Source organism: Oenanthe melanoleuca, chromosome 2 (assembly GCF_029582105.1).
Source record: "Oenanthe melanoleuca isolate GR-GAL-2019-014 chromosome 2, OMel1.0, whole genome shotgun sequence".
Lineage (NCBI taxonomy): Eukaryota > Metazoa > Chordata > Aves > Passeriformes > Muscicapidae > Oenanthe > Oenanthe melanoleuca.
This window is the reverse complement of record NC_079335.1, coordinates 49973742-50001344: the sequence shown is the minus strand read 5'-3', so window position 1 is coordinate 50001344 and position 27603 is coordinate 49973742. Positions and strand designations below refer to the sequence as shown.

At 38.1% G+C, this 27603-nt stretch overlaps 1 protein-coding gene across 5 annotated transcripts in view; it reads right to left on the bottom strand.

Moving 5' to 3' along the window:
- The window catches only part of PTPRM (protein tyrosine phosphatase receptor type M), a 437605-nt gene that overhangs the window by 279010 nt on the left and 130992 nt on the right, over positions 1 to 27603 (bottom strand). For all 5 annotated transcript variants that reach the window (XM_056483790.1, XM_056483785.1, XM_056483787.1 and 2 more), the window contains 3 exons: positions 19800 to 20068; positions 7956 to 8034; positions 5768 to 5883 (listed from right to left, as the gene is read on the bottom strand). In XM_056483790.1, coding sequence (XP_056339765.1) covers positions 5768 to 5883; positions 7956 to 8034; positions 19800 to 20068 — 464 coding nt within the window. The remainder of the gene's footprint in view (positions 1 to 5767; positions 5884 to 7955; positions 8035 to 19799; positions 20069 to 27603) is intronic.

Here is a 27603-nt window from a genome sequence, read left to right as displayed (position 1 = left end):
TATACTGCAAAAAAAGGCATAAATACATACATGAGTGGTGAGGGGGACACAAAGAAATTAACATTCCAAAACCTGGAAATAATATTAAATAATCACCTGAATTAAAAAAAAAATAACTTTCACCTATGCAATAATGTACAGTGTCCCTTCCTATAGGACAATAATTGTTCTTCTAACAGTAAAATCATCTCAGGTTATCTACAAAAAAAGCACATCAGGATGCACATGTTTCAGAATGCATGCAATCTTGGCAAAATCTGTAGCTGCCTGATGTCATTTAAGCTCCTCTCAAGGCAATGGACTCGAGACAATTTGCAGTGCATGAGGTTGTTTGACCAGTCTTGGAAAACTGAAGCCATTAATGAGCAGGAGGAAAAATGGTCTTGTGCACTCCTGTAGTACAAAAATGCACCTACTCATCAAACACAAATACTTCAATGCTCAAAAGAACATCTTCAGGCCAATCTCGTTGTACAGGTTACATTAATAGTAACAACATGATTTTACACTTAAATTACTGCTTCATTATCACAGTACTCAAAAATGGCCTTAACCTTTTCTTCCTCAAGTGCTTCAAAACTTGGCAACGAAAATATAATTATGGGAAAGTCTCAGAGAGTTTACAGCACAACAAAAAATTCTTATGGAAGTCCAGAACTTTGTTCACCTTCTGGGTTACTGTATGCAATTTACATAAACAAGCACATGCAAACACACACATGCACAATTTTGTATATCCTTTATATAAATCTTTTTGATTTTCATCATCTGCCAAGAGTCATTTCACTGGTTCTACATTCTTACAAGGATGTTTTTGATATCTCTCATTTGGGTATGTGTGCATTCCTGAGGAAAACAATTTGCTTTCCAGAACTCCCTCTGACACAGGACAATATCTCTTCCTTTGAAAAAATAATAAATAATGCACACAGGTAGTTTTGTATATAGATAAATAAAACCTTTCATAGTCTTCACACCTTCAGCAAAAGATTGCCAAGGATGCAAAAAAAATTACACCAAATAAGGTGAAAGACAGCTTTCAGGAAAGACAAAAAGAAAAGCCAAATTCAGAAAACAAACTATTTATATAAGGTAGAAGAGAGATTGGCCATTAAAGTGATACTGTTCTTATTTCTTGGCTGCAAATGAAGTAGTACACACCCTGCATGCATAAACCATGGTATGTAAGCTTTCACCCTCTCCCCTTTTATCAAAAAAATATTTATTAGTCTCTTGCTACTGATAAATCTGATGCTGTTGCTTACTACAGCTGTCAGAGATATCCTGAGAGCCTATTGTTATCTGCTTGCCTTCAACAAATTTCTACTTTTAGTTCTCTATTTCTGCAATAAAATTTATGTGTTTGAGAATTACATTTTAAAGTAACTATTTACATTTCAACCATGTTTTAGAATAAAGCCAGGAAAAATAAATTACTGCAGTGAAGTGATGACCTCTCTTTTTCATCAGCTATAGCTTTCCACTCTTTGAGGAACCACTCTCAGGAAAGACTACTCACACTGAGTCAAAGCACATCCCTGAAAAATGCAATTGCAATATCAAAAGATTGTGTTTGATATTAAAATGGAATTTCATTATATCTGGGTATGATTTGACAGCCATTTCCTCTAAATCATACTGTAGGTCATTCTAAGAATAAGCAGCAGAGAGGCAACTGAACAAACCCACTGCAAGTAACGAGAAGCAGCAGATGAGGATGGGAAAGTGAAGAGATGGAGACAGGCCTCAGAAGCTAAACCAAGGAAAACCAAGCCAATTCTTTGCAGCCAAAACACTGCACCAGAAGCAGGTTACTTCCAAAAAGGAATTCTACCCTCTCTCTCCTGTAATTCAGATTTGTGTGTCCTATGGAAATTTACTGGACACTAACAGGCTTTTCAGAAGACTGTCTCAGCTGCTTTCATTTGACCCTTAATGGTTCAGTGTTCCACCTTTCTTTCATTTCTTTACAACAGTGGGAGCACAGGAATAACATTCTTGCTCAGCTGTTCAATAGGAAAGTGTCAACCCATTCAAGCAATAATCTGTGTTGCTTACAGATGTGAAAAAGAAAATGTAATCAGATTACACACATCTGTTGACTGCAGACACTCAGATTTATTCTTAAGGTATGTTTGCCTTTAGAACATAAGCTAGTGAAGATGTGAAATCACAACATACAATCTGACCAATGACCTTATTACCCAGACACTCATTATAATGACAAAAACAAATTTGTATGATACTGTGTGCTATTCTTGAGTCCTTTCATTTGAATTTAACCTGAAATGATATCACTGAAAATACCCACAATTTGCTGTCAGATTACATGACAGGCTTGTGAGCATAGCTCATGAACTAGGGAGTATGGCTGCCTAGTGGAAGGAGGAAAAATGTTTTTCTGCACTATGCAGTAGGTAAACAGCTTTCTGTCTTCCCTTTCCCAAAAGAGTAAATACTGATCGCAGCATCATGAAACAAATTTCATGCCTCAGTGGTCTAATTTGGGCAGCTAACATATGAATTGTGATTCCCTCAAGGCCCTCTCAATTGCTAAAAGTTCTACAATACTCCATAAATTAACAGACTTTGTGCTCCAGAGGGAATAAGAGTGGGAAAGACTTGAAAAGAGAAAAAAACAAGCGAGGGAAGTGGAGTATGGTTTATGGATTTCACTTAGGACTGCTTCAAGGCCTGGGCATTATTAGACTAAGAACATCTATGCTGTTTCCAACAAGAACTTAGGAAAGACATGGGGACTAAAATAACAAACCAACTCACAACTATTCATTTGTTTTAAAGAACATATAGCCCTCACAGTCTAGCAGACTATAAAAAGTGAAGAATTTGTTCGTCAGACAAATGTGTACCTCTGAACTTGAACTGTGCTGCATAGAAACAGAGAGGTATTAAATAAAAGAAACAGAAGTACAGCAGTGAAATCCTGCCACCACTGGAAACTGCAGAAATGTCACTGAATTCAGTGAGTTTGTGATTTCATCCTGGCAGTTTACCTGTACTTCAAACTAACAATGTGAATCTGAAAAAACGACAGGTACTGGAAATCATTTGGGAGTAAATTATCTCACAGTATTCTGAAATTGTCAAATCCAAACAGATTAGGCCTCTTGACTTACATGGCAGAAATGCCAAAAAACCCCTAATAATATCACACAACAGTATTTATTTATTTATTTATTATTATTTACCCTTAAGGTTTTACAGGTGTAATGAAACAGACCACCAAAAGGCTGGTGAACAAACAAAAAGCATGTCATAGAGATTGCATGATTTGTCTGCAGTACCACTAAAGCCTGAATCCCTCTTACCTAAGTGCTGGCATAAATGCTCCCAGGAAACAGTGCTCATTTTATTCTGGCTCTAGTGTGTACAGGAATGCCTTTTATTAAGATGTTTTGTGGTTGAATATCTGGTTTAGTGCTACTGGGAATGCAAGTATCTTCAATGTCCATTTAACCAGTCATATGATGCAGAATATACATGTTTTCTGACAGCTGTTCCTGATAGCTGTACTGCACTCACAGTCCTGCAGCAGTGTCATGAGATGTCATACACAAAATTCCTGAGCATCACACCATGAAACCAGAGAGTCAGGTGAAGAATGGACAGCTGCAAGGGCTGGGGATCTGTTACCAAATAATGACCTAGTGTGCTAAAATACAGCTGATCCTGTAGGGAATTGTTGTCTCATAGCCTCAATCTGCAGCATCCCACACATGGAGCTGTTTGATCAGTCTTACTGTAAGTTGCAGCAGACATCTGTGGAAACTGGCAAACAAGTGCAAAAATAAATCCAAGCTAACCAGGAGATCCTGTCAACTTCTAAAACATTCTCATGCAAAGGCACACCTGGAATTTGCACAACCTTAGGCTGATTACCAGGGGAACCTATAGTTGTACGGGCAGAATAAATAAACGTAGGAAGATAAAATTCCTCTAAAATTCTGCCTGTCTCTCTTATCCTTCATATAGGAAAAAAAAAATCTCATAATCATGTATAAACAAGGAATCAACTCAACTAAGCTCAGATATTTTGGAATTGCTGCCCTGTTAATAGAATAGTTTTGCATTACATACATGTCCAGAGGATATTTAATTACATTCCAGACTGGTAAAGAATTTATGTGTGTCCTAAATTCTGTGAAAAAAATTAAAGGTGGAATGATACTGTCCTGAAACATCTGGAAAAAACTGAATGGAATGAGGATTTTCTTATATTGAATTCTACCTTCAGTTTTACAATAGAGCATTACATTGAAGTTCAAAGATTCTAGAAAGGATATAATTCATGAAATAGCAACCCATTATTTTCCCATGCATGCTAAACCTTTTTTATGACTAAAACAATAATTTTTTCAAAAAATCTTGGTAGCACAGGAAAGACAGGAGTCTAATTCTACCAATTCAACAGTGAATACTGTCTTTAAGGGACTGGAGCACTAGAAAAACATCATCCTTGTATCAGCAAGAGGTTGGAAACACCCATGCAAACCCAAACAAAACCAAAAGAGATTTTCATTGCCTTCAATGTATTTGATCAGGCCCTTTCTGAACAGACATACCACTTCATCATTCATATACAGATAATTATGAGGCTTTACTTTTCAAGTGATTTTAATTATTTTTTTGTATGTCAGGTTTCTTGTAACCACATGGCTGTCTAACCTGACACACTTAAATGAATAATTTACGAAAAGCAAATGCAATGGAAAACTATAACTATACTAAAAGCCTGGAGTTGTTTAAAAGCACAAATAGAGAATTTCACTTCTAAGGCCCACCTGCTACTAGTGCCAATTTCACTTATTCATCTTTCTCCACTTACTGCAACTTCATCTAACTGATCTTCTCAGATATTGTTTCACTTATTTTGATTGTCCTTACTTCCTTCTCACAGAGAAGATCTCGGTTCTGGAAGGTTGGTTTTCATATATAGAAATCACTGGGATCTGGAGGCTGCTGTATTCCTAAAGCTAAGTCCAAACACTCACTATTGCTTGCTGTAGGGAACCACTCTGTTATAATGGCAGCAAGACAGCATTGAACTTGCACCCCCATTATTAAAAGAGATCAAGCAAAAAGGCATGTTTTTGATACCAAGCTACATATATGAATAAGGGAACACTATCTTTACTGAAAAAAAAAAAAAATGAGTTGGACTCATTTTAAATCTTAGACTTTAATGTCTAAATCTTAGACTTAAGACTTTAAATCAAGATCTGACACCCATCTAGAAGCAACATTACTGATTAAGAAAAAAACTATGGACTCAAAGAATATAAGATTCTTTGGCTCTGTAATACAGAAGGTCAGATTTGACTGTCATACACAATCTTCTCTCCACCTAAACTGTAAGAATGGAATTTTAGCTGAAAATACTGAACAGAGATAGAGGTAAGCCAAGGAAATCACTATGAGAAATACTGCAGTTAGCCAGCACAGGCATTATATGAAAGTCATCTGTTCTTCCTTAGGGATTTAGCCTTTACTCGTGATGGCCACACATAAGGAAAACAGGACTTTCATTTCTAGTAAGGCCTTCCACTAAAACAAGGCAGGAGAACCTTCCAGTAGCATTTTCAATAATGGAATACCTACCACACAGCAGTTCAAAAGCATGATATCATTTTAGATGATAAAATCTAGTATTAATGAAACAGACAGCCCATAATTTTTCACATTTTACATTCCTTTCAGAATCTCTCCTCTCTCTAGATACCAATGCATGAGGAAAAAAAGAAATTACCTGTAACCAGAGTCTGTCACTTGAGTCTGTTCCACCATTGGCAGTGCACTGAAAAGTAGCAAACTGTCCTGCATTGACTTCCACACTCTGAAGACGCAAGAAATGGGGAGTTTTTGCTGTTGGAAAAAATAAAAGTGTTAAAGTTAAGCAAGACTAAAGTACTGGCAATAAAAAATACACCAAGCAAATGAAATAGTTCTGCTTTAAAAGGTACAAGTCATTAGATTCTAGGTTGGTTTGCTTCCAAGCTTAGGAAGGAGCAGAATAGAAGGATTTGTTCAGCATCCCTCTTGTAATAACAATCTATTAAAAAAGATCATTTTGGAAACTAATAATTTTTTTAAGACAAACCTATTAGATGCTTACACTAACAACTAGATAAGTCAGTAAGAAATTATGTTATCAGGGGAACAGGTTTTTCTTCTTAGCCAAGTATGCACTGTCTATGGAAGAGATCCTTTAGAAATGCAGCCCACCAAACAGGTACAATGCTAACATAATACTCCTCACCAACTACAGCTGTATTCTTTAAACACAATTATTTTGAACAACACTGCAGAAAAAATCTAAAACACAACACATATTCTCCACACTAATGCTTATTTTTCATTTAGAAAGAGAAAACACTCTCAGTAAAAATTAAAGCAATACATCTACAAGTAAAACTGATATTCAAACAAGAATTATATCCACTGAAATAAAAAGACAGAGTGTGTATTTTTTTTTACTAGAAAGGGTCAAGCATGTAATATAGAAAAATACAGATATTTGATACCTATCCTTTAAAGAACAGTATTCTCCAATCTACTCAAATTCTACTGCAGCCAAGCAGACTTCTTGCACTGTCTATACTAATGAATAAACCAGGCTTTGACTCTGCTTTTCAACATGAAAATCTTAGTACCAGCAGTAGACTGGCAAACTAAACATCTATTTTTTAGCAGCACATTACAACCATTTAAAGTGTTGAGGATATTTTCTTAAAAACCCTTATTGCTGGGAAAATTGCATTTTTAAGGAATTTATAAATAGCTAGCTTAACAAAGAAGTTGCTAAATATCCAGTGCAAGACAGCATAAGATGGAGGAGACAGAATAAAATAGCTCCAATTAGTATCTAAATATGGGAGAAAATGGGAGAAAATATTTTTTGAACTATTCTTACAGAAAAATTTATTACACATCCAGCCTTTTCTTTTCTTAAAACATTTCCCAACTAGGACAGGCAGAGTTTAGTCCAAAATTATCCACTTCTTTGCCTATGAAACTATTAATGTGAGAATATCCAGTAAAATTCTGCAATATGTTCCCCATTTCTCAGTTGTCACTTTTTATTTTTTTAACTTTTGTTTAAAGAGTTAATAATTCCAGAACTATTTTTCTGGGAATATACAGAAAGAATATCATAATGAGCTTTACAAAGTTTTAGACACAGAGTAGTTCCATTTTCACACTTTTTCAATTTTCTTTAGACAATTTAACTGGTTTGATGTTTTAATTTCTAACATTTTAATTACTTCATCAAAGAACTTTTCATTAAAGCTTTTGCATTTCAATACTGTTTTGTTAGAACTCTACATGCTATGGGCTATAACTCAGCCTCCACATTAACAAGAACTATTTGCAGGTTTTGAGAACTTATTGGTACAAACGCACAGATCAAACCTCTCAAGTTCTGTATAAAAAAATCAGTAAGCCACTAAAATGCTGCTTCAGACTTATCCTACCTAACCAAGCATATAAATTCAAAATGCAGAAGTACCTATACTTTCCAACAACATGAGAGCCTGATGTGTTTATTAGAATTAAGTGACTCAGAAATAACAGCTGCTGATTCTGCATAACTGTCTCTGTATTTGAGGAAATGTGTGTGTCTTCTTGCCATTAACACTAAAACCATTTTTATGAGGTGCTTTGGTACTAACCAATACAGCATTTTTTATTTGGAATTACAGCTCTTACTTAAAAGTAAGCTCTTACTTACAAATGCATGCAAGCACAATAAGGTATAAGGGGAACAATCTCACAGAAGTTGGTGTCTTCTTCCCCACTCAGTCAGCAAGATCATAACCTACTACTCCATGCATGATCTTAATGCATCTTATTTAACAAACAGCACACATGTGAAGTCAGGTTTTATTTAATTTATTTTAGGGGGTCTGGCTTCAGAACACAAGGTAGGTACTTACTACATGGATGTCCTAGAACTTTCACTTCATCAATAGCCACATATCCAGAGTGGCCTGAAGTAACAACTTCAAAAACAACCTGAGAAGCAGAAAGAGAATTTCAGTTAGCATCTTTGGAACACAGGAAAAAAATAGTTTGTCATGGAAAAATACATCACTTTTTTCTTTTTTTAGCATCTTAAGAACACCTGGAAAACAAAACACAATCATAAAAGCCTCAAAATGTGTTGCTCTTATCATTAAAATTAACCAGAACTCAAATTACATTTTTTCATGTTTACATCATTTTTGAAGATTTACAAGCAGCATCTTATGTAGCTCACAGTAGAAATAACCAATCTCCCAAATGTTTGGTCTGGCAAAGTAGTTATGTAATAAATGCCTTAAGTATTAAGATCAGTATTTTATTTTCAACTCTTTGTCTGAGTGAAAATAAAAGCAGAATGAACTACTTTTATTTTTAAAACTATAATTTTTAGCATACAGATATTTGCAGGGTATCAGACACAAACATACCTATTTTCAGGAATGTATTCTGCATGCTTTTAATCTTCCACCAAATGCAGAGAATTAAGCAAAGCAGATCCATTTGCCACGGTTTGTTTAATGGCTATAAATAGGTCACAAAATAAATGGTCCATTCTCGACATTTGAATTGAGTACACTCTAAAATAAACCTCTCCAAAGTTTGGCAGCCTCAGCTTTGAACATCCCAAAAATGTTTATATGGAATAGAAGAAAATATGCCAGTAATGTTAGCAGGTACATTTCCACATCAATGTTCAAGAAGTTCAAGATAAAATCCTGGTTGTGATTTTTTTTTTTTTTAAATACTTCACTTTTGCTCAGGAAGTTAACTCTAATTGCCTTTTGTAACTGGTCTCAGGAGGCACCTTGAGGAAGACAAAGCTTTGAAACCATTTTTTGCACATATGCTGCACTTGACATTGGAACAGATGCACACACTATATACCATATTCCTTACTGAATGATAGAGAATGCAAATATGTTATGAGGATAACATACAGCTCCATAATATATCACAATTTCCTGATGTTGAATAAACACTCAGAACATCAATTCTGATTTTAAAACAGACCCTGAGGTGAGAAAAACCTTCATGCCCTTCATGCATCTGCCTTCTCCCTTCCTTCTCACTGCTCAAGTTCACAACAATCTGTTCTCTCCCAGATTTCTTCTTCCTAACCTCTCTCCATTTCTCCCTCCCAGTCCCACTGGAGTAATTTCCTGTAAATATGGCTGAAAACGAAACAATACTTTTCATTCTATTTCTGCCTCCTGTCTACACAAAACAACAGCCTAAAGCATCAGTGTTATTGTTGTTACATGTTTTATATGTGTTGCATGTTGTTAATGAATCATGCAGCAAGAAAAAAAACACACAATATCGATGAGCAAAGTCCAAATGTTGGCAAAGAAATTTTTCAGAAACAAGTTCTGCAAGAAAAGGGTTGCTCAGTTGGTTTTCTAAATGCCAGATGGCACTCTACTGGCTCTTCAAGTTGGCATAATTGAGCCACAGCAACAGGTTGAACAGGGTATGGATTTGGATTCCAGCATTTAGTAAAATATCCAGAGCAACACCATTCAAAATTCTGAAGGATCTCTTTCCTACAAAAAAGAAAATCTCCTGACCAAATTGGTCTTAACTATTTTGGGAAGCAGAAGCTCTTACAGAAGGAAAAGAGTAAAGACTCAGTGAATAACTTGCATTCAGAGACCTGAAATAACTTCTCTAACCACGATTATTACCCTCACCTTAACAGTCTTGAAATGGAAATAGAGAGGTGATGTGCACTAGGTAACCCTAAGTTTTAACAGCAGTGCAAGACCCAAGAATGCAGCTCCTGCTGTCAGCAACTGTACTTTGAAAAAAGAACAAGATTTTCTCTCCATAAAGAAATATGACAAAGTTGCAAGTCATTTGTGTTACGATCTCTCAAAAAAAAGGCAGAGAATGCTCCATTTCCTGAAGAGCTACCAAGCCTGTTCCAAACTGGGAACACCTGAAAGACCACAGGGTATGAGGACCACAGCATAGCCCCAGGAACCTGCAGTTAAGGCAGAGATGCTGCAACATGGTAGTGGAGAACAGAGAACAGACACCCATGTCTCAAAAATGATGGAAAAGTTTCCCAGGGAAATTTGCTATCACAAAATAAGTCCCTGAGATAACTGAATCTAGGCAAGGATGCAAAGACCTGCCTCTAAAAACACAGAGGGCTGGGGACAGTTACTGATTTGCTTCCTGTATTCTGTACTGGCTTTGAGTTTTCTCTGTCAATAAGACACATCAACACCTAACTTTTTGGGTTTTACTGAAACATAACCGAAAAAACCCAGAAAACAAAACCAAAAATCAAAAACCCAAAAGAACCCAACTATCTCTTTCCTATGGAGCACTCCCACAAGAGCAGCTGCACAAAGCCATCTGAAAGGCCTATCTGATCCATGATCCCATCACTGCAGAGTCAAGTATAATTTTTCAGCTTCTCAACTTTCAGACATGCTAAATTCTAAAATATACCCTGAGGAACTGGCACATGAACACCTGTGGAGCAGCCAGCCAAACCAGTCAGAGGTTTTCTGCTAAAAATGTCACTGGAAAGTAACAGGGACTTAACTTTTTTTTTAAATGCTTCTTAAGAGTGTCTTTTCCAAAGAACTACCTGACTTTCAGCGAGACCAATAACCTGAACTTTAGGAAAGATAACATATACAACACCTGAATCAAACACAAAATAATTTCCATAATTCATAACAAGGGAACTTAGCTACAGGCTGAGAGGCTTTAAGTATCTCAGTATTGCAATCTACTCACAGCCTTTTAAAAAGGCTTGTAGATTCCTATTCCTTCAGCTCATAGGCAGAAACTACAGCCCTGAAACAACTCAATCAGAACTGCTAATAAAAACAGCAGAGAAAAACTCAACAACTGATCTAAAATACTCTGCTGTATCTCTAGACAAAATACCAAAAGTGTCATTCCACAAAAAAGCCAGGCAGCGTGTCAAGAAAATGCCACTTGGACATACAACTGAATTACAATTATTGACATTAAAGACGGTAGGTTCCAAAGAAAAGTATTAGAAATTGAAATACTGTCAGTTTTATCATGCTTCCATTAAAAGCAATAGTCAAACTGATATCAGCTTTAATGACTGCAACTTTTAGTTTCTTCTGACATGGAATTCACCATTTTTAGTAAATGGAAAAAGGCACTAAAGCCAATAGTGACATACCATTGTCAAACATTGATTCATATATTGAGAAAAAAAATGGTACAAATACAGACTAGCCAGAATGGAATGACAGCAGACCTGAGGAGAAGGACTTGAGGGTGCTGCTGGATGAGAAGGTCAAAATGACCCAGACACACACACCTGCAGCCCAGAAACCCAACTGCATCCTGGGCTGGATCAGAACAGGCAAAGTGATTTATCCCCTCTACCCCACCTCAGTGAGACCCCACCTGGAGTACTGCAGTCAGCTCTGGGGCCCCCAAGAATGGCACAAACCCTGTTGAAGGAAGTTCAGAGAAGGGTCACGAAGATGGTCAGAGGGGTGAAGAGGCTTAGATAGCTGAAGGCTCCAGGGATCCTAGGATTATGGAATGGTTAGGGCTGGAAGGGACCTTAAAGGCCATCATCTAGTTCCAACCCCTTTGACATGGGCATGTCATGCACCTTTCACTAGACCAGACTGCTCAGAGCTCCATTAAACTTTGTCTCATTATGGGATACCACACTGCAGGTGTACCTATAACCATGTACACATACTGGAGATCCTTCCATGGCCTTTCAGTAGCTAAAAGGGACCTACAGAAGAGCTGGAAAGGGACTTTTCACAAGGGCATGTAGTGATATGACAAGGGGAGATGGCTTTGAACCCAAAGAGGATGGATGTAGATTAGATATTAGTACGAAAATCTTTACTGTGAGAGTGGTGAAACACTGGCATAGGTTTTCCAGAGTCCCATCCCTGGAAGTGTTCAAAGACTGAATGAGGCTTTGAGAAAGCTGTTTTTATGGAAGGTGTCCCAGCAGCAGCAGGAGTTTGGAGCTAGATGATCTTTAAGGTCCCTTCCAACTCAAATCATTCTATAATTGTATGAACATGACAGTTTATTCCAAGTACAGTAATATAATCCCTCTTCTGTTCACAGGCTGTGAAATACTATCAATTGCTATATACAAATTCAGTATTTTTCTTTATTTGAATTGATGAATGAAGATTATGGACTCAAATATCTGCCAACTAAGCATTTTTCCTTTTTAAATTAAAAAAGGAATTTGATCCTGTGCATTACCGGTTTCTGAAAGTCCTGGTAAGAGTGAGACACACGGTGAGAGAGAGACCTGAGAAACACTTCTGGTAGCCCATTTATCCACTGAACACCTTACAATAGGGCTGTCAAGAATCTTCACAAATCTGGATCTGTTTTCCTAGTGAATTCACTAGAAATGAAACCTAGAAATTTACTTCACATCCATCTTTCCCCATAATTTCCCATTTGAAAAGTACCTTGGCCTGTAAACATTAATTTTTTTACTGCCACCTCCAAACTTTGCCTTTCCTCACGGCTGATGCAACACCTGCAGGCAACACAAAAGACTCCAGTCAAAACAGAGAAAACACTCCAGCAACGTCAGACTGGGCGGCCCTTGGATTTTTGTCTATTATTCCAACACCTTATCAGTCCGGAAACAACTGGTTAAAACACGGAATTCATTTGCTCAGGAAAAACTGCTGAACAGCCCTGAGAGCTGTTTTACACAGTTCTCCCTGCAGCAGGCCTGCCAAACAGGAACCAGGGAAGCAGCTTAGCACTGCACTGTCCCTGATCCTCCCTGCTTCACTGAAGAGCAAAATTAGCTTTTCATTCCTGCCACTTCCCCTTGCTACGTATGAACAAAGGAAGGGGGTCTGCTCACCAACATAAATGCTTACTGCTGAAAATGTGCGACTCAAGATAACTCATTTGTTCCAAAGAACAATAGAAATAAACAGGTTTTGTTGCCACACAAGCTCAGTCTGTAAATTCCTGCCTTTGTTGCTGCAAAATTACAACACTTTCAGTCAAAAGGTGGATTGTACCTAATATAAATACTGTCCTTCACACGACTTAAAAATAGCACTTTGCAAAAACAAGAAAGAGAAAGCAGTATTAAGAAAGCTGGTTAAGCTCAGGCTGGAATCCTGCCCCCCTGCATCCCCAGTGAGCAGGCAGTGCTGCATCACACGCTGTGCCCTCCTCTCTGCCAGCCCTGCTCTACCACACAGCACCTTCCTTTCACTGTACAAGGCACTGGGAACAGTTTCTCTCCAGAAAACTGGCACTGACTTGTACCCTGGGGGTTGAATTCTTCCCCCCTTTCTGACTCATCCTAGGACTACCTGCCTTATCTCAACAGCAGCAGCCGCTTTCTCATCAGAGCCATGTGAAGGGAGTCACGTTCCTAACCTGCTCCTTGCCAAGCCCTGCAGGGGTCCATCATAGTGTATGGACCTGAGCTGCCTAAACTGTGTTTGGGAATTCTCTCCTTCCCATTTCCCTCCCCACCTCTCACTCCTACACAACCACCACCTGGCGCTCACACCTGCACTCAGGTGCATGAAACAACATTTTGGTGGCTGCTGCCAATCCAAGACTGCAAAGAAACAAGCAAGCCAGACTGAAAACTGAGCTCCTGACATTAAGACTTCTCTTTCTGTTTTTAATCCAGTTGCTGTCTTGTATTTCTCTACTGAAGGCCCAGATGCTTTTCTGGTTTAGGATCAAGGGACAGGAGCAAATAACAGAGCCTTGTGTATATGACAAAAAATGCATGCCTCCTTACTTGTGACCACTTTTAGACTGCTGGGGGGTTTTAAATTTAGATATGTGGTTTGCCCTGGTGCATCTTTCTCAAAATAGTTATTCCCAAAGTACATAAGTCAATGAAGAAGAGCTATTTAAGATGCCTGACACAGGTTTGTTTTTCAAAATGCTATATGCATTTCAAAGTTTCTTTGGAGTTCAAAGCACAGTTCAGGAACTGTATGTGTGCAGCTGAATGCAACACACACAACACATGTGAATGTAAGCCTGACTTTTACTGCACAAGAAGCTTAATGCTCTGTCCTAGATGAGGATTTAAGTACATTGCATGAGCCAAACTCCAAGCAAAACATGTATAAAGAAGGTTATGAAACAAATGTTACGTTTTAAAATTTTAAAGATTTTAGAAGTTAGGTTGAATCTACTGCTTCTTATTCCCTAAACTCCTAATTTACAGCGAAAGTGTCAGAATGGTGAAGGGTAAATCTTATCTCTGTGAAGTGATACCACGGAACTCCTTTGTGTCCTTACTAAAAAGATCAGGAATTACTGAAAGGCTCTTACCCCATTTTTTTCACTCCAGCTTCATAGGATTTTACATTTAAAGATGGTGCAATGGCACAGACAGTTGTGTTACTCCACTGCAAGCTATTTTTAATCCTTTCAATTCCATTTCTGGATTTTAAATCTGCAGTGTTTGTTGTTTTATTTAATCGAGATTTGTTTCGGTTCACTGCTGCCATGACTGACTTCCAGCAAAATACAAAGCAAATAATTCAAAACATAAAAACTGATAGGGGGACGGTGTGTGACTTGCAGTGGTGTGATGTTAAATTGCTTGCTTGAAGGGTTAGAAGCAGGGAACACAATCCCCTTACCAGACCCAACTCAGTAGTAGCTTTTGCATATTGTGATGTTACAACATGGCAACACTTCTAAAATGTAACACTTATTTTAAACACTACTGATTGATCTGAGAATCATTAACTGACCTACGGAAAACAACCCTGAAATCACCAGATTTTACTCATGCTAAAAAATCCAAATGAGAAAAAACATCAAAACATTAAAGAAAATAAAAACATACACGAAACAAAAACCCTGTCACCCTCTCCTCACTAGATGAGGAGCCTTTTCATGACTTGTATCTAAAAGCATCAATTTTAGAGCATTCAACCTACTGAGACTGATCCCCAAGAATCTAAAAACAATCTTTCCACTAACCAGCAAAATCTATGTAACATTCAATTTTCTTGTTCCATGTGCATTCTAATTCTGCTCAAGTTAGGAGGAGGGTGAAGGTCTTAAGAATTGTGTGAAGCTTTGTTTTGTTTGCAGGCTGTCTCCAAAGGCACAATAAACTCCTTGATGCTCTTGCTTAAGATGCACCAAATAGACAATAGCTCAGTAAAGCAAACAATTTCTCCCGGGCAGAATGTTAAAAGGAGGAAGGCAATGCTCCCTCAGGGGAGCACTCCTAAAGCGATTTTATAAAACAGAAATAAGACTAGTACCCGCAGAAATACACCAGCTACTTCCAAACAAATAGCTCAGAGACCAGGAGGCACTGCAGAAAAGAACAAGCTGTGCTGATTATCCTGGACTCTCAGAAGGTGTTTGGCAGCTTGAACCCACGTTACTGCAAGCACACTGTTATCACTAACTGGACAGCAGTGCAGACATACTCTAAAATCAATGGCAGATTTTAGGCAGTAGTACTTGGCAGATCATTAATTATGGAATTAAATACGTCCTTAATTGTCAGAATGCTTGACAATTTAAATAATCAGCAAGTAATCAACAATTAATGTTGATACATGCAGGCTGTAATTGTGATTTGACATATATGTAATACAGCTTGCCTATGGTGTGCAACATACACAAATGACTACCTGGCAAAAAGAAAGGGTACATTAAAAGAAATTAATTATTTAGTTCAAAGTCTGTACTTCTAATGAGTCAATTCTAAATAGAAACCCAACCTGAACAGCATTTAGAAGCTTGGGCAACTGGTGCTACAATAATAAACTACTGCTAATTATTAAATCTTTTGAACACTTTGCTTGTACGTGTTTGCAATACATGGTTTAAACCAATATATCTTTAGAAGTTGGATTAAAATTCACTCCATACTACATAATCAGATTTGTAGTCAGCTACCATTTAGTGGGAATTATTTTGCCTACATTTTTCCACAGCAAAACAGACACAACACACTGTGTTTGAAAAAAACCTGAATTGTATAAATCTGATAACTCTGAAATGTTATATATAATTTGTTCTCAGAGTTCTGTAGTACATTTTGGTTCCATTTGCATCAAGACATCTTGTAGGTTTTCTGCTAAGGGAAAGGAATTATAAAACATTCATAGATGTGGATGGCTACACAGATTATGTGATTTAAAACACAACAAAGAGAATCACACAATTACATTGCTTTGTCCCTTCACCTATTAATGCCATGTCTTCTCTTGGAGATTACTTACTGGGAAACTACCAACCTTCATAAAAGAAAAGTTAAAAATGGTTCCATCATTCCTTAAAAATCTTCTTGGAGGTCTTTATTATGCTCAGCAAGGTCAGACAAACTCAGATAATCACTGTGAGGAAGTCTTGTACATTTTGGAGGCTTTGTGCAGAACACATGGATTTGTGCCAATGGAGTTTGGAGTTTTGGACTCAAATGAATAGCAGCTTAGGAAACAGGCTTGGTACTACATCATACACCTATCAGATAAGTCCTGTGTCTTCCTCACTATTCCTGCAGTCACCTGAGCTGTCACCTAACTTGGAGCCATATTCTCACAAGAACCATATATATCCTCTCTCCTCCTCCTGCCCTTCTCCCAGCTGCCTGCAGCTAACTTCCTGTCTCCCCCCCACAACAAACTCTGTGAAGAAGAAAAAGCCTGAAAACTGATGAAAGGAGTTCAGAAACAATGAAAAGTCAGCACTCAAGTGAGGAAACTGCATCACAGATCTCTGAGAGGATGGAGGCAACCAAAACCAAAGACAATTAACTGTAAGTTCTTAAAATGGTGATAGCACTTCCTCAAGAATAAATTAGCTTATTTACAATGAAACCAGTGAAGCTACAGTATTTAACAGTGATTTCCTGCACTGCCATGGATATTAACATAGCATAAGATCTTCTGGCACATCAGCTAAATTGCAGTACCTAACCAGGTATTATTTCAGACTGTATGCAGCAAATGCAAAGAAAATTACTTACTATACTCCACAGTGAAAGAAAGATTATTAAAAATGTCAACATTTCCAGCAGCAAGAAGAGCACACAGAATTCATTACAGACAGGCTCAGGCATTTATTATACATCAGCTGATGTGTGGTTATCTGCTAAACTGCAGAACCCCATCCAAGCATGCAAGGGTTCACCTACAAATAATGGTGAACAGTCCAGATGGCAGGTCTTGAGAAGAAAGAGGGTGGGAAAGGTTATCCTTCTGTTTCTAAGGCCAAACACCCATATTACTCAGACATCAGTTAGATGTATCATATTGTCCAAAATCTGACAGAGATTATTATTAATAACATTAGCAGTAACATTTGAAAGTGTCAGAGGTTTTGTGTATTTTTAAGAGCATGGTAATTTACCTTAAAATAAATAGTCAGAGTCAAGGCTTCTTCTAAAATTGCCCTGTCCACATCAGCCTTTTGAGTCAGAGCTAGAGTGAGACTTTGAAGCACAACCCTCTTCTTTACTGACTGCTGATTCCAGAGCAGTTCTGCTGCATAAAAACCAGACCCCTTTCAGAAGACAGAAAGCTGGAAGCTCCTCTGCTAATTCACTATACAGACAGGGACACTTCAGACTTGGGCTTAAGTGATACAGTCACACATTTACTCAGCATCCAGTACTCCTGAACCACCCACCATGTTCACAAAACCTTCCAGTAAATCCCACATTGCAAACCACTGAGTTACACCCAATGTCAGCCACAAAACTGTCTTGTGGGATGCTCTATCCTCTTCTCCCACCATCCACTGAGGCTAACCCCACAGACTGGTCCTCATTATTTCAGTCAAGATAGAAAGGCAGCACTGGAAGGTGTTCTCAACATTGGCATCAAATTGGTAACACGAGGTCTTGATGTAAGGTCAGAGAATCATGGGAGTGTCTGAGTTGGAAGAGACACTTAGAGATTACAGACACCAACTCCCTGCTCCTCACAGGACTACCTAAAACCTAACCAAGTGACAGAGAGCATCATTTAAACACTCCTTGAACTCTGACAGGCAACAAAATACCCACTGCCCTTTCACCCTGAGAGATGTATGACTAAACCAAGCTTGGACTTTGTGACAGGACACAGCCTTATGCTCCAGAGAGTCAGGCAGCACACAGCTTCTTCCACTAGGCTGAAAGTGAACCTCAGCTCTGCTAATGTGCCTGCTCTTCTCAAAAGGCACAAGAGTGTTACCTCACTGAGCTGCAGACAATTATAAAAGATCCACATCATGAAGTTTGCTGAGATGTCTGTAAGCTTACCCTGAACCCTCTCCAGGAAGCCCTGACAATGCAGTTGCAGCAATTCTTAGGAATATCAAGTAGAACACTGGATGCAAATGCAGCCCCTGTGAATACCAGCTATCCAACCTAGGAAAATGCTGTTAGAGGCAAGAGGAAATTATAAGTCTTCTCTTTTGGGTCTGCAAGTATTGCATTCACTGCCAGGCATCCCACATTCCAGGAATAAAGTGTTCCTGGCCCTCCAAATTAATCTTCTGGAGTAGGATTTTCTGTTTCATTGTAGGTGAAACAATCATAAAGACTCCAGGAAGTTCTTTGTCAGTTTGTTTTCTTTTTCTTAGATGAAAAAAGGTTCAGAAAGGACAGACTGAGTTCACTTGAGACATCCTCACAAATCAGATGCTGCAGCCACAGGAAGGAGTCCACTGCAGCCTCCCAGAGTACCTGCAGTGGACATTGCCAAACTCATCATGAGAATATGATGGGCAACAAACACCTGGTTACCTGAAACAGCAAGTGCAGGAACGGAAACAAGACTCTGCCACATGTGACACTAGGAAGTGGGACACTGCTGTAGGAATTAGGGTGTCCCACTCTGGAAAAGCATGGTGGAAGAGCAACACTGTGCATCCTAGGGAGGCCTGCAGTCAAGGAACCCTCATCTTTGGGATGGCTTTTCTTCAGAAAGCTTCAAACCACAAGTATGGTGACAATACTCAGTATAGGCAAACAAACAGAATACAATTCAAACTTTCCAAACTTCAAGTGAAGATGGAGGAGCCTCAGCAACACCTCTGTGCTACTGGTTGCTCTTATTAAACTAAGTTACTTGTTTGTGGAGATACAGACTGTATTTTCACAGGAAGAAGGAGGAAAAAACACTGAACTACTACGGAAGAGTAAGTAACTGTATAATCTAAACCTTCCTACAGAAAAGCAGCACTCTAAGGGACTGTCAAGTGAAATTCCCCCTGAATCTTTAGGATGCACTCAAAATCACATTCCTATGATAGCTACAATTATATTTATGTTTACTACTGGACAAATGGATATTGCACTCAGAGTTAAGACTTGATCTGAGGATTCAAAGGATTCTGCTGGTTCTAAAGTAACAAGTATTGCTGATCTAAATCAAACTTGAAGACTGTACAGTAATAAAATCTATTGGCATTCAATTCCAGCATCCCTAATGAACTGAAAAAAGAAGTGAATTTATTACAGAGAAAGAGTTAATTGACTGATCTCAATGGCAAAATTTCTAGATTTTTTCCCAATTAGTTCATCCATATTTAGAGCATGTGTGCATTTCATACACTTCTATAAATATACATAAACATATAAACACAGCCATATGTATGTAAAAACAAACATTTAGCATCATGTACAAAAATGTGATTAAGATGATGAACAACTAGAAATAGTGAAAGGTATTTTGATTTAAAGTTAAATGGATGATTAAGAACCAGATGGCTACTACGAGAAACAAAATTTCATAAAAAGTAAGACATACCTGATAAAAATTGGGCCAGAAAGTACTAATTGCCAGTTCTGCTCTGTTCCAAGTGGCAGTGATAGATGTGTTCCAGACTGGGTTACCAATAGGACCATCATTAACCTTCACATATACATTCAAAGTGCCAGGGCTAGCTTCAGGGTTTTTGCTTGAAATATAATAGTGAAAATCAATACAATGTGTATCATTTTCTTTCAGGTGGGGCATCAGGAGGTGAGCCTTCTGTCCCGAGTATCTTCCAGATGTATTCACCAACATGAAAGAACCTGCAAAAACAAAGTCACTGATTCAATTTCTTCCTTATTTTTCTCTTCTCAATATGGCAATATCTGTGACTAAAGCATAATTAAAAATAATGATAACAATTCAACCATTTTCCTTGGCTTCTACTACCTTAAGAGTAATTTCTATTTGGTAGGTATTTAATTTCAAATTTCTTTTGCAGAATCTCAAAATTCTTCTGTAAAGCTAGTAAATATTACAATCTTTACTCTACAGGTGGGGAAGGAAAGAGACAAAAACCTCAAATGCTGAAGCAATCTGCACTGCAATAAACCTACAGAAGGTAGCACAGAATCAGCTGCAGGTCTCAGCTGAGTGCTTCTCTATGCACAGCCTCTGCTGGCTTTGCCAGAGATTAACAATTCACCTGCAGCCCATGGAGTCCATGGATGGGACAGAGATTCACCTGCAGCCCATGGATGGGGCAGAGATTCACCTGCAGCCCATGGAGTCCATGGATGGAGCAGAGATTCACCTGCAGCCCATGGAGTCCATTGATGGGGCAGGGATTCACCTGCAACCCATGGAGTCCATGGATGGAGCAGAGATTCACCTGCAGCCCATGGAGTTCATGGAAGGGGCAGAGATTCACCTGCAGCCCATGGAGTCCATGGATGGAGCAGAGATTCACCTGCAGCCCATGGAGTCCATGGATGGGACAGAGATTCACCTGCAGCCCATGGAGTCCATGGAAGGGGCAGAGATTCACCTGCAGCCCATGGATGGAGCAGAGATTCACCTGCAGCCCATGGAGCCCATGGATGGAGCAGAGATTCACCTGCAGCCCATGGAGTCCATGGATGGGGCAGAGATTCATCTGCAGCCCATGGAGTCCATGGATAGAGCAGAGATTCACCTGCTGCCCATGGAGTCCATGGATGGGACAGAGATTCACCTGCAGCCCAGGAAGGGTCCCACACCAGATCAACCAGACAGCCAAAGGAGGCTGTGGCTTTGTGGGAAGCCCACACTGGAACAGGTTTACTGGCAGGACTGGTGACCTGGAGTGGGACCCAGGCTGGAGCAATCCATGCATGCAGGACTGAATCCTGCAGGAAGGACCCAATGTCAGAGCAGAAAACTGAAAGGAGTCCTGCTCTTGATGAGGAAGGAGTGGCAGAGACAACATGTGATGAACTGACCCATTTCCTGCTCCTCTGCACTGCTGGGAGGGAGGAGAGAGAGAAAATTCAGGAGTGAAATTGGGACCAGGATGAAGGGAAGCACACTTGGTGTCCAGCCAGGGCCAATCCACCACAAGAGTTGCAATGAAATTTAAGAGAATTGTATGTGTTCATATGGTTGGATGCAGTATGTGATGCAGACAGTCTAAAATGTTCTCAATTCCTCAGCCTTCCTCTAGCTAATCACAAGTCACCTTCTTGACTAAGTGTGACAATTGTCTCCTGCCCTCAAAAGCTGACAAAAGAATGAGCAAATGCAAATACAAGTAAACCAGCAAGCTTTACAGGTAAAAAAACAAAAAGGGTGAGGTTGAATTTTATAATATGGTCACAACTTAAAAAAGCAAATTACAAGAAATTTAAAAGTATTCAAATAAAGTTACATTCAATCCACTCTCACATGAACAGCTAGTCTATTAATACTCTATTTTTCAGTGCCTATTAATGTGTTTTATTGAAGTGCACCTTCAAAATTATAATGCTGCAGAACTAAGGAATTTGAAAGACTGTACAGACGTTAGAAAAATGCAACATGATTTCTGAGACATTCATATTTCTGTGTTGAACAAATGAAAGGGAAAGAATTCTATTAACAGATAACCTATGATATCACAGAAGGAAATAAAATTCAGTATCCACTTTGGAAAGAAAACATATCAATAAAATGCATGAGATAATTTAAACTGTATTTTTCCTAAGTCCAGAAATGGATATGTTATGGTTCCCTGCTATAAATGCATAGCTAAGAGCTCTTAGAAAAATATAAGTACACACACACTTGTCACATAGTTGTTAGAAACCAAGTCTCAATTTCTTTTCTTTTTCTTACTTTGATGGGTGACAATACCTTTTAATGAGATGCAAGTCATTCCTTGAAATGGAATGTTGGGGAGCCTCTGTCCAGACTGCATCTTTATGTTAAACAGGTTTAACTATTCAATAATAGTAGATTTGCAGTTGGATTTAAATTATTTATCAAGTATAATTTCCTTTCTAGACAAGTTCATAAAATTGACAAAAATGGAACTTACTTATTATACAAAGGAATATAAATATTTTACTTCCTAAAAGGCATTATTCTAGATTTAATTCAAAGTCTATTTGTTACTGTAATATACTGGGGAAAATCCTTATTCATTAGTAACATAAACATAAGTCACTGAATATGCTTTTTTTTTTCTTAGGACAGGAAAGAAACTAATATTCTTTCCATCAATTAGTACATGCTCTTCCATTCAATTAACTTATTTATATTTAAAATATTAACTTCTTAAAATAGTGTAATTTGCTAAGAGCAGTACTTAAGCATTCATGAATTCACTAAAAATTAACTGGCAAGATTTTTTACATGGAAACTATCAATCCAACAAACAAATGACAAAAACCCCACAGCATACTTTCTGACAGTGGATCAGTTCTCCAGAATAGTTTATCATATACTGGGGCACATAAGAAATACATATAAAAAAATAACTGAAACTATACACTGATATATCTGTAAGAAAACAGATATCTGCCAGAATTGAGAGATTCCACAAGAAAACATTTAAAATTGTAATCAACTGAGTACTCATTCCTCAGAAGAAATAGCAAGTGCATGTCTTAATATAAATACACTCACTTTATCACACTTATTTAATTTTTCTAAATGTACTTCCATGTTAAAACACAAGGATGAAGTTAATTTCCTCAGCCAAGAAATTTAAATGGGATTTACATGGATTTAGTCTTTAGGGCTATGTTTAGGCACTACATGCAATGTAGTAAAACTTAATGGTGCTCATCATTCATTAAATTCAGGCCTCTTTAGTCCACAGCCTTGCTGAATCACCTGTATTTCATCATTTTAAATCAACAAAGCAGTGACTTTCCTAAAGTCACTGTTGCTGTTTACAATTCCTCACTGAAAAATGGTCAGCAGTAATCCAGCAAATATTTCCTTAGTGTAAATATTAATTCTAAGAAGATGCAATACTTGAAAAAAGAAAATATGGATTTGCTCCAAAGTAAATGGGCAATTGAATATCTTGATGATTCTCATTAGCCCAAATGGACATTTTCTGTGAAATACTGGACACAAAAAGATGGTCAAAAGACAGAGTGGCTGGAAGAACTGGGAAAAAATGTTTAAAAAAGAAAATCTAACAACTGGAAAAGCAACACAGTGTCCTAGAAAAAGTGATGGGAATGGCACAAGAGAAATTTTCCAGTCGCTTCTGCGAGTTTCCACCATGTCATCTCACCTTGTTATGAGATCTTTTTTATATGGGGAATGTCAAACACAGTGAAATTGAATGCAGTATCATTTTTCATGCATGAAGAAAATGTGACTAGCGAGCAAAGAAAGTTACTTTCTTGATTTTTTCACCAGCCTTGAGGTGATGTTCTCACAGTTAAGGACAAATTATTAGTCTTCCTTAAAAATATTTTTTTTGAAGTACCGGCATTTAACTTATTTTGGCATTACTATTGGTTGATTTTGATTCTCATTATTTGAAAAATGTGCAAAATGAAGGACAGCAAAAAGTCTGATTTTAAGACCAGATATTCTGCATATTACTTTATTAACAAAACACCCTTCAGGTGCAGAAAGGTGTCATAAATGCTGTGACTAGGTAGTTCACAGAAAGGCTTGGACTGGAAGGTACATACAAAGGGTTACTCTTTTTTTAGCAAAACAGGATTTCCTAAATGCCAGCCAAACCCACATCCATCAGTCACATGAGATTGTGACTATCTGATTGCCCAAGGCTAAGTGGGGAACTGTTCAAGACACTGGAGCTGCTGTGCATGAGCAGATGAAGTGTGAGGCTCAAGCATGATGAGCATCACTTTCAGACAAGGCAAACTCAAGAAAGGTGTTCTTTCATTTACTGTATTTCATGAACAAACATGTATACAGCCCACCTTGCACTTTAACTCCCAACTCTGCTAATAAAGCAGATTTTGTCTTCAATACTTTCCTTACTATTTACTAATACTATAGAAAAAGGAAAATACACTTTCAGGTAGAATTTGAAAATTACAGGGCTGGTGTAATTTGAGAAAACTCTCAAAGCATGACTAGCACTACCTAAAGAAGCTGGACCTTTCATTCAGATGCACCAGCTCCAGGCACCACCCAGCAGGTATGTGCACACAAACACCACAGACACCTGCACCCCTGAACTGGCATAATGAGGTGTCCCAAAACATACCAGCTGAGAGTCTTCCCTTCAGTGCCTCAGCCAACACCCATCAGTTCTGCTCATTACCTTACAAAACATTACTGTCTCCAGGTGAATTTTAAGTCTTCTTTTGAGCAATATTTACTCATATTAAATTTAACATGCTAATTTCAATCATTATTTATTACCCATCCTAAAAACATCATTAATCTCAACTTTCAACCTGTTTATCTTCCAAATTTTCAACTATTCAAACTCCTGGAAAAAATCCACCATAAGTGCTGTGTATTTTTTTAAAAGATCAGTTCACTTCTACTCATAATGCCAGCTTCATTTTAGGCGAACAATTAATAAGACTAATAAGCCTTATAATTCTTTCACTAAATTCAATTCTTAAAATTCTTCCTCATCTCATATGCATAGACACATCTTCCATTACTTTGTTAGAAATTGCTTTGATCAAGCTTGAACATGATATAATGTATTTCTGAACCCTGTGTTTTTTGCAGCCCCTTTTCCAATAGCCAGCATTAAAATATCCTGCTTTCTGAGGAATGCTGGGTTTTTTCAAGCCTTTGCAATATTTATTGATTTTGACTATTCATCCTGTAATCTGTTTTTCTGTTTTCTCCATGACTATTATATGTTTTCAAAAACTGTACAGACATTTTGAAGGCTATCTCTTATATAACTAGTATTACCTCTTCACAAAAAAGCAAGCAATGTACAGTAGGGGCACACAAAGTTCACAAGCCATTAGAGAAAACTGTGTGTGCATACATTCTGAGAGAGATGTCTCAAGTTTCAAATTCAACTTCTGAAGCAATCATCGCATTTTAGGAAAAACAAGTCAAAGCAAGAAAAGACTTGAGGACAGGCAGACCCAGACCCAAGAAGAGTTTTAACACACAAAGCTTTCCAGCAGCATCTCCCCAGGTCTGGAGCAGGCAAATTCTGGTTGAGCATTCTACAGCAGGAAGTAAGTATATATTTGAAACACTTAACTAAAATAAATTGAAAGTAATTAAAATGAGAGGACAATCTGGATCTTTCCAAAGTCCTAGTATCATGGAATCATTTAGGCTGGAAAAGACTAGACTACTGTTAATACAGAACAAAGTTAATGCTGGGTTTGTATAAAACCTTTTGAAGGGCAGGGAAAATAGATCACATTTGAACTGCAATTCCACTCATGAACACAACAGGAAACTTTTTTTTTTGTTAGTTTGCTTGTTTATTTGCTTGTAACAGGAAACCTGACTTGCCTGAATAAAAGGAAATGCATCTACAAGGTAATTCTCCCTCTGTTTGATAAGGAAGGTCAGGTGTGGTGTGGACTACGAAATCTCCAAGGAATTGTGCTACTCCTCTTGTCCCTGGAAAGCCACCTTAGATGCCCAGGCCTGATGCAGTAAATCAGTACCACCACAGGGGGAAGGTTTCCTTGCCAGCCCCAGTCACTCAGAAAACCCACATCAGCCACAGTGTTCAACTATCTGGGAGAGTTTTCATCTTAAAGGAACTGTGCTCCTCTTGGGTTTAAAAGAGGTAAGTGTGGTGCAGGGCAATGTTCTTTTTTCATTTCTGTCATCCTGTAGTAGCCTACCCCAATATGCTCTGCAGCTTCACCAGTGTCCTCTACAGCCAGTGGGAATTGTGCTACAAACTGCTAAGACTGAGAACTGATTTCTAAAACAAACTCACAATAAAAAGCTTCCCCAGCAAGGTATGCAAAGTCTTCTTCAAATTCTCTCAAGAGTCCTCATGATGCAGTCAGCTGGATTTCTTTAAAGGTGACCTAATGTATTTCACCAGCTATAACATTTTTTAACTTTTATGCTATGACTGGATTTCAAACATGCCAGAGCTTTGAGACAGATCTGTCTGCACCTTTTCTTTAAAGCGAACACACAAAAAAAATACCAAAAGGGCTTGAAAGAAATGTTGTTTTATTAGAACATAAGCTTGAAAAACTGTCTTCTGTCTGAAAACCCAGATTCTTTTGAGAGAGAGAGAGGTAAAATACACCCATTTGAAAACAAATACCTCTTCTGCCCAACTATGTCTTTGCAACAAGGGCCCTTTTCCTCCAGACCTGCTTGGCACGCTAGAAATCTTCAAGAGCCCTTACAGATTCAGCAAACCCTGCTTCTTCTCCTCTGGGTTAACAGAAAAAAATCTTCCCTCTTCTCATCATGTCTGGCCTAGTTTTGTGTTTCTTCCCCATTACTCTAAGAAAACTTCCCAAGCCTGAGCTCTCCAGTTAGCACATCTATTACTGCCTATCCTATTGTTCCCTCGAAAAGCTTCTCCCATGGCCAGATGCTCTCAAAGAAGAAATCCTTTTCTCCCCTTCTGAGAACTCTCCCTAACCAAAAAGCACACAGTTACCAACCTTTACCACAGCATGTAACACATACATACAGCATAAAAAAAAATTATTTTAAAAGACACCTTGAACATGGTTACACACAGAATGACAGTACGTGCATGAAGGATTTTTTTGCATGTCCCTTCTGTTTTCAAGGAAATGAGACTAAGTTTTGAACGTCACAAACAGAATAGAACTTGTTCAGCACAAAAGCTCTCTCCCTGCCTCAGAGGCTACATTCACAGATGTTTCCTTGCCTTGTTTGTTCCTAATGGGGCACAGCTCCTCTGGTTGATTGTTTAGCCTGTGTACCTGCACTGAGATTGGAAGAGGTCTGCTGGACACATCTGCTACATCTACCCTGAACAAAAGTAAGGGAAGTCAAAATACAGGATGCAGTACATAAAGGATTAAAGGGTAAGGACAGAAATAGTAACAATCAACATTGTAACAGACACACAGGCCTTGTTAAAAAAAAAAAAAAAAAAAAAAAAAAAAACCCTAGGTTGTGCAGTTGAAGAAGACTGCAAGTATTGCTGAAACTACACCAGCTAAAGATCTAAGACTTCTATGAAGTGCTTAACATAGTAAGTGAATTGATTAGAGCAGAATAAGAGAACACATTGACTGTACTAAAAGCTGAATACCTGAAGGAACTGTTAATGAAGAAATCCTAGTAAACATGGATGAGGTTCTGTTAGCAAGATTTTGGGCATGACTGTTAAACTAGGTGCTATTTAACTACCTTAACAAGGATGTAAGAACAGACATAAACCTGTTTCTGGGAAAAAATGAAA